General features: G+C 38.2%; 2 protein-coding genes across 2 annotated transcripts; both read left to right on the top strand.

The window, feature by feature from the left end:
* Window positions 1–837: 837 nt before the first annotated feature.
* LOC120714497 (tripartite motif-containing protein 16-like) lies at window positions 838–5,115 on the top strand. Its single transcript, XM_040000750.1, has one exon. It carries the CDS (start codon window positions 1,081–1,083, stop codon window positions 2,569–2,571), a length of 1,491 nt encoding a protein of 496 aa, XP_039856684.1. The 5' UTR covers window positions 838–1,080; the 3' UTR covers window positions 2,572–5,115.
* Window positions 5,116–8,942: 3,827 nt separating this feature from the next.
* LOC120714498 (endonuclease domain-containing 1 protein-like) lies at window positions 8,943–11,232 on the top strand. The gene is made up of 2 exons (XM_040000751.1): window positions 8,943–9,975; window positions 10,576–11,232. The coding sequence occupies exons 1-2, from the start codon at window positions 9,691–9,693 to the stop codon at window positions 11,155–11,157; spliced, it is 867 nt and encodes a 288-aa protein (XP_039856685.1). The 5' UTR covers window positions 8,943–9,690; the 3' UTR covers window positions 11,158–11,232.
* The last annotated feature ends 312 nt before the right edge of the window (window positions 11,233–11,544 follow it).

Below are 11,544 nucleotides of genomic sequence, written 5' to 3'. Positions count from 1 at the left end.
TGGTGTAATTGCATTGTACAGTAGATGTTAATGCAGCCGGTCAGTGTAGTTAGGCTGATGGCAGCTAGAGGGCGAGACCGGTGTGTTTCTGTATAGAATGTTATGTTATGTGGGGGCAGAGCAAGAACAAGAAAATAAAGGTGGTTATGAATCGTACAGTGGACCCGCGTATAATTGAATAACACGACAAGTAAATGTCTCACAGTACTCTGCGTGACAACATAACCTGCCTGAATGCAGTTCAGGTGGTGTAGTTTGTATCCATGGAGCCTCCCGTGTTCCTCCAGTTGATCAATAAGAAATCCTGCTACCTCAATCGGACTCATTCTTTCTCCTGTACAGTCCCATGCGTTTTAGGTTTCTTCTAAGTGTCCACATGCTTATCACAATACTGTCCAAACTGCCCAATAACAGCAAAATCTCCCCATGCCTCAATCCAAGCATTAAAAGAACTTAATTAATTCCAATAAACGAGCCATTTTCTCGCACTCTGATCTGCACTGTCACCCACTTCACTGTGTTACGGCAATATATCATGCTCGAACAATAAAAGATATGTTATAACGTGAAAACGTTATTGTTCAAACAAGATAATTATCACGTTCGTACAATATAATATTTATATTGTATGAACGTGATAATTATGTATATTGTAATAACGTGATATTATGTTGTTCAAACGTGAAAAGTATCTTGTTAGAACAATAAACTTTTCACGTTATAACGTGATATACTTCTATTTTTCTTTTCTTCTGTACCTTCTTCATGCTCACATAAAGACGAGGAACTTTGCGCTTCCTCGGCGTAAAAAGGCCTTTGTACCTTTGTGTTAACCACGCGCTGTTGCTTTAAGAGACCAACCCTCGCTGGATTACTTAAACTAACTTTCAGATTTCCAGACAGTCAAACTTCTCCAGTTTTATATCATCCAGCAAGAAGACTTGTGAGTTTGACCTGCTTATTATCCTCGCAGAATAAAGGAATAAAGCTTTCCTGTGTTATTCCAACCGACGTTGACTGTTTGAAACGATTTGGATTATTGAGGGGACAACGAGCTAAATTACATTTAGCGTCCCGGAAATGGCGCAGCGAGAAAACCAGGTGAACCGAGACAAACTCTGCTGCTCGATCTGTTTGGATCTCCTGAAGGATCCGGTGACTATTCCCTGTGGACACAGCTACTGTATGATGTGTATTAAAAGCTACTGGGATGAAGAGGATCAGAAGGAAACCCACAGCTGTCCTCAGTGCAGACAGACCTTCACACCGAGGCCTGCTCTGGTGAGAAACACCGTGATAGCAGATTTAGTGGAGGAAACAAAGAAGACTGGACTCCAAGCTGCTAAAGCTGATCTCTGTCACGCTGAACATGAAGATGTGAGCTGTGATTTCTGCACTGAGACAAAGCTGAAAGCTGTCAAGTCCTGTCTGCAGTGTCTGGTCTCTTACTGTGAGCAGCACCTCCAGCCTCACTATGAATCCTCCGCCTTTAAGAAACACAAGCTGGTGGACCCCTCCCAGAAGCTCCAGGAGATCATGTGCTCTCACCACAATGAGGTGATGAAGATCTTCTGCCGCACTGATCAGCAGTGTATCTGCATTCTTTGCACAATGGATCAACATAAAGGCCACGACACAGTTTCAGCTGCAGCAGAGATGAGTGAGAAGCAGAGAGAGCTCAAAGAGAGACAGCAGAACATCGAGAGGAAAATTAAAGAGAAAGAGAAAAGCTTGAAGGTCCTGCAGCAGGAGATCTCTGAGCTGAGGAGGAGAAAAGCTGAGCTGGAGCAGCTCTCTCACACAGAGGACCCCACCCAGTTTCTACACAACTACACCTTGCTGTCATGTCTCAGTGAAGCTCCAGACTCAGCCAGCATCAATATTCATCCTGAGAGCTACACCGAGCATGTGGCAGCAGCTGTGTCAGAGACCAGAGAGAAACTGCAGGACAATGTTGAATGGACCATAACTGCTGTGAAAGAAACTCAGGGTAATGTTTCAAACTTTGAGTCAGAGCCCAAGACCAGAGCTGAATTCTTAAAATATAAATGTGAAATCAAATTCAACCCAAACACAGCACACCAGCGTGTTGTGCTTGGGCCTGGCTTAAAAGCAAAATATAGTCATACTCAAACAGCCAAGTATGATCACACTGACAGATTCACTGACTGGCCTCAGGTGTTGAGCAGAGAGATTTTCACAGAACCTTGTTACTGGGAGGTGGAGTGGAGCGGGGATGATGTCTTTATAGCATTAGCTGAAAAAAACATAAGCAGATCAGGAAGAGAGAGTCTTTTTGGAAACAATAACAGTTCATGGGCGCTGGAGTGCTTCAGTGGTGGTTATGAATTTAGAAAAGGCAACAGCAGCACTTTCATTAAAGGTCCACAGTCCTCGAGAATTGGAGTGTTCCTGAATCATTTTAATAGTTACACTTATCTGTCCTTCTACAGCGTCTCTGAAAGCACTCGAACCATGACTCTCCTCCACAGAGTCAGGACTACGTGCCTACTCCTGGTTGGGCTCGGTGTATATGGTGGTAGCGCTGAAATCTGTGAGATTTTAAGTTAAAAATGATAAAAGTCATAAAATAATTATCTTATGGAACAAAAAGTAAAGACGCTCCATAAACCAAGATACTCACTTGAAGGTAAAATGTCTTTGTTTTATATTTTTTCATGTTAAAAGTAGTAGACTAGTAAAAAATGATGTGAAAAGTGATCAGCCATCAGTTCATTGTTAGAAGATGGCAAAGACAGTTTATACAATAAAACTCAGTTTTTAAAGCTTCATTTCTCTAAAAATACTAAAGATTATTTTTAAATCTTTTCTTGACTTGTGACTGACTTCTGATATTTGAGATGATCAGAAAGTTCCTGGTTTTTAGCAATAATTGACTAAATAAAAACTGAAAATGTATTTTTCTGATTGTGTTAATTTTGTTTTTTGTTTTTTTGCATTGTTTCTTTATCAGAATGTTTCTTAAACAAAATAATAATAAGTAATTTCAATGTTTTTGATATACCACCAAATCACAACAACCGTCGCCTGTATGATCAACAGCAATATCAGGTCTTGAAGAATGTGAATCTCCTTCCACTAATTATTTTGTTATACCAGGGGTAGAAGGATTTTCATTGTCCAGAGGATAAAAAAACAAACAAAAATCACACCCACCAAGTCTATATTGTATGTAACAGATTTGATTGTAAAACATCTCAAAAATAAAAGTAAATGTCAAAGTCACGTGATGCCACAACAGCTTGTTGTCTGCTGATGTTGTTTAGTGTGGATTATGTCTTTATTGGGAATATTTCATCCATGGAGCGTGAGGTAAATTGTTTCAAAACAGTATTTTAGTTTAAATAACTTTTTATTCGATTGTCTCGTATGGCCAGTTTTTTATTGCCTAGCAAATCAGTAACAAAGGAAATATTTCTAAAGCTTCTAGAAACAAAGAAACAACAAAAAATTACTGATCATAAAATCCAGTAAATAGGAGAAAACAAACAGCAGGACCTGTGGAGAGTGTGGGTGTTTTTCTTTCCTACCTGATACAGAGTTTACTGGTTTTACTCAAAATTATTTAGTTTTCAGTTTCAATCAAGTTGTAGCTCCATTTGTCTGGTGCAGTGCTGGAAACAGAGATTTTGGTCCATATTGACATGATGGTGTCACAGAGTTGTTTCAGGTTTGTCAGCTGCACAACTCTGATGTGAATCTCCATTTTACCACATCATAAAGGTGCTCTATTGTACTGAGATCTGGTGACTGTGGAGTCCATGTGAGTACAGTGTTAAGAAATAGAGAGATATTTTAATGTGTATCTGCTCATTAGATTGTTTTATGTACTTTAATAATGAAGGCTTGTAGAGCAAGGCCACTTTTGACTCACAAACTAAGTGCTCAGCCAGACTGAAAAACAGGAAGCTTTAGTGCACAGGCATATTAATAGATAAGACACAGAAAAGAGGAACTTTGCCATATAAGCAATGTTTGAAACTGTGTGACGTGTAAAGTACAGAAATAACACCATATAAGACACATGTGGAGCTAAAAATGTTAGAGATCCTGCAACTGGCGTTTGGGCTGTGCAGGGGTCTCTCTCTTCCGGAAGATGATTGAATAAAGAGAAATATAAATGTTTTAACACAGTATGAGTCGATTTTCTCTGTTCTATCACGGGGACAAAAGAATCGGGGTTAATATTTGGTGTTTCCGTCCTGTTCTTCGTGTGACAGAGAGAACAAATGTGGCCGAAGGTTGGATCTGATATGAGGCGAACAGAAGACCGGTCTAAAGAGATTTAAAGGTAGGCACAAACCTGTTCAAAAAGCAAATTTGTGCAGATTGGCTGAATTCTAAATTATCTGTTCGCTGAGTGATGATCTTAACTATTAAATTGGCTCAGTAGTGGTAAAACTAAATTCTTGAGAATAAAGTAAGGCTTTGAAGTAATGATAATGAAACTTGGAGAAACTTTGAAGTAATAAGAAGCTTTGAAGCAATGAGAAGCTTTGAAGTAAGGATAATGAAACCTTGAGAATGACAGTACTGAGTTAAAGGTCATATGGTATTTTATGGTAAAAGAGAAAAGAGACCAATGTGTGTTTAGGATAACACAGGATCATAGGTTATTGGTCAGTTTATGGTTTAATAAGTGTCAAACTCATGGGGTTGAAGAACCTCCTACCCCTCTGAGACGTTGGAGGGGGGCTCCGGCGTGGGCATACTGCAGGTGGCACCTGCCAAGAGTTGTGGGCTTGGTTTTAAAAATAGGCAATGATCGACAGGATCATTTTGGGAGACACTTATTTGTGAGTAAAAAGAGTAATTCCGGATGTGGAAGTCTGATGAGAAGGGCACCTAGAACTGGGCAAGGTGTCTAAGTGACTCAGGATTTCAGAGAATCGAGTCAGTTGTGATTTTGAGTTCTAATGGTAAATTGATTTTAAAGGAAAATCAATGTTTACCATGTTGAAGTAATTCTGAAGATATTACTAGATGTGCTGTGACACAAGTGAAGAATCAGTTGTGTACATGGGGATACACAATTGTGTTGATATTGATGGATCGGCTGCGGTCCATCTGATAAGTTAATGCTGGGTGCACTGAGACAAGAAACTGTTTTTAAATCATCACTGGCTGCAGTGATATACATGTGCTGAAGATTACTGGACCCATAGAGGTCCATTTGATGAAGTTCTTGGGCAGATAAATGACAGAACCCGTTTTTGAATCTTGTGAGAATTTTGAAGCACTGAGAGTGAGTTTTCTCCGTGCTTGGTGCGCTGTGAGGACTTATATCACGGTTATAAGTCCAAAGTTTTATGCCCTGGAGGCCAAGAGTTGCATGTAGACAAGAACATGACTCAGAAAAGGACATTTATGGTCATATTTTGTCTAATTTGGGGAGAATTGTCCCATATGTGTTTATTTCTCTTCCCTTTTAAGAGGACATACGCAGTTACTGGCTGCAGTCTACTTCCTCTTTCTGATTTTAAAAGCAGGTTTGAAAAAAATACTCTTAGCAAAGCGTATTTTGAGTGATTCTAAGTGTGTGAATGATGTGAGTACTGGATTTGAGTGATTCTGTGTGATTTGTACCAAATAATAAATAAGTAATAATAACACTACGTAGGTTCATAGCAGAGTGCGGGAAAAAGAGGAAGTCTGAGAGGAGAGAGTGTGTGTGTGTGCGTCAAACAGGAAGTCTGATTATAGCTTGTGAGCTGGTGAGAGACGTTGCAACATGAAAACAGAGGAATTAGAGACTGAACGTCTTAAGAAAAAGTAATGAAAAATGAGATCAATTACATGTTTTAGTGTGTCAATACAGGTGGAGTCTTCTCAACCTCAAAACATGAGTGCAGCGGCAAAAGGATAGATTAACAGAATTGGATAAGAAACAGGCCAGGCTTTGGCTTAAAATTTTATAGCTTGACCTCTCATTCTGTCCCCATCCTGAGAAGAAGCTTAAAGGACAGTCATTCTCCTGATGAAGACAGAAGACAGACAGAACACCGTGGACTTAAAGAGTTAACAGCAGGCAAAAGTCAGTGCAACTGACCTATAACACTGAAGGGTCAAGCAGCAGCATGTATGAATACCACTGATGGAACATGAGCTTTGAATCTCAAGCTGGAAACCTGACAAGTGACATGACTGTTTGAAGGCACTGGACATGATATTTGCCATGCTGGGAGTTGACCTACAAGAAAAGACTGAAAGATCAACAGAGAAGAAACAGAGAAGAAGAAACAGCTGAGTTGGGACTGTATTTGCTGGAGATTTCAAGCCCACACACTGTGAGACAAAAGAATCGGGGTTAATAACAGTCAACTCATTGTCATGTTTGAGAAACTACTTTGAGATTATTTGAGTTTTTTGACATGGTGCGTTATCTTGGTGGAAGCAGTCATCAGAAGATGGGTGCAGTGTGGCCATACTGGGATGGAGATGGGCAGCAACAATACTCAAGTAGGCTGTGATATTTAAATGATGCTCAGTTCATAAAAAATGTGCCAAGAAAATATTCCCCACACCATCACCACCACCTGCAGCCAGAGCTGTGGATACAAGGCAGGATGGATCCATGCCTTCACCTTGTTTACATCATATTGCTACCATATGAGTGTCGCCCCAGAAATAACGACTCATCAGACCAGGCAACATTCAGCCGTCCAGTTTCAGTGAGCCTGTGTGAATAGTTTCCTGTTCTTAGCTGACAGCATCATTCTCTGTAAATCCTGGAGATGGTTGTATTTGAAAACCCTATGAGGTCCGATCAGTTTGCCTGGCACCAACAAACATGTTCAAAGTTCAATCACCTTTCATCCCCATTCTGATGCTTGAATGAGTTTCAGCAGGTTGCCTTGACCATGTCCACATGCCTAAATACACTGAGTTGTTGCCATGTGATAGATATTTGCATTAATGAGCAGTTGATCGGGGGTGCCTAAGACTGTAAAGTTGTTGGTGAGTGTAATCTTTAACTTGTTTACAGATTAAGTTGTGTTATTAGCAGGGCTTTAAAAATAAACTGGATAATGCTGAAGTCTGACAGATTAGCTGATATACACAATACACTATACACCACAGTGAGCAAGGTTTCTTTAATAACCACAGAGATCCCTGAAGCTTTCCTAATCCGAACAAAACACACACTACCGTGTTGAATTTACTGTATTATTATAATATTAACACATATCATGTTTAATGGTCAGTTCACTAAATGACACCACCCTCCACAAATGTGACCCTGATGATGCATATTTGTTGACCGTACAGCAAGTAAGCCATGACACATATGAGGCCGAACTGGACACATATGAGGACAGGAAAGAAAAGAACAGACAGCTTCACATGAAGTTCCAACACACAGTTTAATTTCCAGCTGATAATGATCACAAATTCTTCTTCCTTTCACAGCTGCTGTATCCAGCCCGGGTGCTTCAAACCGTCCTCCTAAATTAAAGTCTTGTTTTTGACTGAAACTTTAAGCTGCCTCATCAGTTCTTAGAGAGCATCAGGATGTGTGATGGAAATATCTCTGTAGTGACATCACTTTAAACTGACCTCAGCCTCCAGCCATGCATGAGCAGCATTTAATCAGTTCATTTTCTTACTGAGTAGATACTGTGTCTACTGTGAGTTCACAGGCAAATGTGGTCAAAAGTAGATAAGAAGTTTTCAGTTTTTCCATTCACATATCTACCCGAAGTGTCATTTTTCAACTGGCTTCTTTGTCTATTTATCTGTCATAAGGCAAAGCAGCTGACTACACTCAGTAGGATGATCAGTCCTTTGTGTTTGCTGGATGAACTTTAAAGGCGTTCTTTTCTCATGATGATTTGATTTTAATAACATTTTTCAACCCCATGACGTTGTTATAAGACTGACATGGATGAAAACAAATTTCTTTTGCTCAAGTAAAAAGAAAAAAAAAAACAGGTTTTAGATAAAAATCATATTAAACCTCATAACCTCATCATTAGCGTTCAGTGTCATCAGTGTAATCAATCATGATCATTAATGGTGGAACAAACAACACATAAGTTGAATTTGTTTATGTGGGGTATCTTTAGGATTAGGATTCAACTTTATTGTCATTACACATGTATAAATACAGTGTAACGAAATATAGTTTGCATCTAATCAGAAGTGCAAAAAGAGCAATTATACAGTTTAGTTAAGCAAATATACAGATGTACTACGGGCAAATGTATGGATATACTGATTAATACAGATAAGAGTAGTATAAATGGGGCAATAGTTATGAACAGATTATGTACAGAGAGACCAAATATACAAATGAACTACAGGCAAATGTACAGATGTACTGTACATCTGTACAGATATACAGGTGATCTGTATAGCATACAGATGTTCTATATTGCTATACAGATGGGCAGATATACAGATGTACTATGAACAAATATACAGATTTGCTAAATATATACAGATGTGCTGGTGTGTGGTAACAGATCTACAGAGTCCTATGAGTATATCTACAGCAGTGGAAGCGTAGCGCTCTGAGCAGACTATAACAGTGAACAGTGTACGCACTATACCAGAGACTATGTCAGTGTCCTAAACTATAGCAGTAAACAAGTAACCATTTATTGTAAAATAATTTTTTATAAAATAATGAACTGAATAACTTATGTATAGAAACAGAAGGCGTTCATTAAAACTTAAAAATTTGAAAAATTAACTATAGAAAAATAAAAAATACATCTCAGGGTTAAGAAATTGCTGTCTTTTCCATTAGTTTCTTCTTTAGGTGCTTTTTACCTGATATGACACTTTAAACTGTATAGTAGACTGTATATATTAAGTAAGTAAGTAAGTAAAATTTTATTTATATAGCAACTTTCAAGATATAAAATCACAAAGTGCTTCACAAGACCCAACAATGAAAAAAAAAACCAAGAAAAATTAATAGAAAGCAGATTTAAAACATTTGTTTTTAACTCTTTTTTTTTTTTTTAAGAGATCACAGAGTCTCAAATCAAAAGGAAGAGAGAAAAGTTTTAGAGTCTGGAGGCCACTGAACAGAAGGCTCTGTCTCCGTTTGTTTTCAGCTGAGTATGGGGCCCCATACACACTCATTCACTCACTCAGGTCGTGTGCATGCAAATAAGAAAACGTTTGAATAGGCGCAGGTCACCACACTGTCACCTGAGTTTAGGTTTATGTAAAATCAGCATGTATTTTATTAGTTCATTTTCTTATTCAGCAGATATGATTTGCATAATACAATAAGCAGCCAGATAGAAAAAAATGTTGTTTATATATATTTATGCGTGTGTGTTTCAAAAGTCTGAATGCTTTCTCCATTCAGTTGCAACCAGGTGCAACTATGTGTCAGTGGTCAGTACTAGTTCGCTGGGCATACAGTTAAAATGGTTTGCATATTCTTTAAGATTGTATGTAAAACATTATGTTACAATGCTTACACATGACACTGTCATAAATTTAAAGACACTATAGGATAAAAACTTTGGATAATCAAGTGCCCTGTCCTTTGTTAAACAGCAGCCTGTGTGTGGTTATCTATCTGCATTAGTACCAGCCACCATCACTGCCACCACCCAGAGGCTGACAGTATTTAACTCCAACCCTCACTTTCAGGAAAAAGGTTCAGTCTACCTTCTACTTTGCTGTGAGAGCTGTCTCAAAGGAAGGATGTGGATAACTTATTTTTTTTCATCACTGTTAAGGTTTATCAGTGTTGTCTTCTATGGAGAGATCACTACTGACTTTAAACCATGCATTGAATTTTTCTACGCAGAAACGATACCACAGGGCATCAGTGGAGACTACCAGGCATTATGTCAGCACTATGAAAATCAATACCACTTTGCCACCCTGTATGACAGAAACCGTCGTATACCATTGTTCTCTGCGTATATACTCAGTCCTGGAGATGGACCTAGGCCCAAAAATACAAACTGGATGATTGAACCACGGGTAAGCTGTGTAAAATATCACTGTGTGATGTTCAAAGACAGTCATGTATTTGAACTGCTCTCTTTTAAGAACATTGTCTGATACGGTGTATTTTAAAAATGGTTTTCTTAGAGAGGATGAAGAACAATAGTTACAGTGTGAAAGAGTCGCTCTGTTTGGATTTTAACTGTTTGTTGAAGTGTGTATTCTCTGCATTTTACTGCCACATTGTTCTCCATCACCTGTAAGAATATGCAACACATTTAAAGCAGCTATTTTCCTCCTGCCTGTCCTGCCTTAGATATTGTCATACTATACCACATATAATGTAATAACTTAAATAACACAAAAATAACTGAATAAATAACAGGACAGGATAAAGAAGAAAACATACACAAAATTAGATGATCTTTAATAAAACGATGGTTAAAAAAGGCTGTAGGATTTTATTTGCTCTCTCACATTTTAAAATGACATGACTGCAGTATGACAGTACGCTCTCAGTGTTACACATTCCCACAAACTCACACTGAAACACAATTTGCACACACAGTATGAAGAATGATAAATACTCTTTGTAGCTTCTAAAGAAATAAAAAGTCTGTCTTTGTTGTCATTCAGCTGGTATCAGACAAAGTCAACACAGGAATGGAGTACCAAAAACATCCTGACCAAAATGTGAAGAACAGCCAGGCAGTCAATGAAGACTATAAACACTCTGGTTATACCAGAGGCCACCTCGCCCCCAGTGGTCACCAACAGACAGAAGAAGACAAAGAGGCTACATTCACCCTGACAAATATTGCTCCTCAAATGGAAAAGTTCAATAACGGCCCCTGGAACAATCTGGAAGATGAGATGGCAGAGAGATTTAAAGTCTGCACATCAAAAATGTATGTTATCACTGGAGTCATGCCTTATGAGAAAGATGAACCCAAGATCAACAACAGGGTGACTGTTCCTGAGTACTTTTGGACTGCTTACTGCTGCCCAACGTTCACAGCTGGACCTGACCAGAATTACTTTCCTACTTATGCTGCAGTGGGAAGAAATGATCCCAACAGTAAAGATGACATTGTGAAAAAAAACACACAAGATGGCCATGATGTGAAGGAGATGTCCTTGGAGGACCTGGAGAAGATCCTGCAAAACAGGCTAAAGATGCCTGAAATGAGTCTCTTTAAAAATAAATGTAAGGAATAAAAGTATTTTTTTCCTTTTGGTTGAACTAAAAAAATCAAATACTTGTCACTAAAATGTGTTAAGATAAAAGTGAAATAAATGAAATGAAATAAACATTGAGCTGTCAACTGTAATGTTTTTATCATTAAGTTAAAACAAAATAATATTTTAGAAACATATAACATATCTGAGTTTCTTCAAAAAAATGAAAACATCGTACAGCCTTGTGCTGCAGGACGGGTTAAATAATACATTTGTAAATAACTACCTATTTTCCTTTATTTTCACAAAGTATAATATTTTAGTATATTTTTCATATTATATCGAGATGAGGTGATCAAATTTTGGTGGTGAAAGAATGCTCTTTGGAGGGTTTACACTCAATAAATATTCAAAAGGATAATTTAA

This window comes from Simochromis diagramma, unplaced genomic scaffold, assembly GCF_900408965.1.
Source record: "Simochromis diagramma unplaced genomic scaffold, fSimDia1.1 OVJJ01000596.1, whole genome shotgun sequence".
Lineage (NCBI taxonomy): Eukaryota > Metazoa > Chordata > Actinopteri > Cichliformes > Cichlidae > Simochromis > Simochromis diagramma.
Note: the sequence above shows the minus strand (reverse complement) of the source record. Positions and strands in the feature narration are given on the sequence as shown.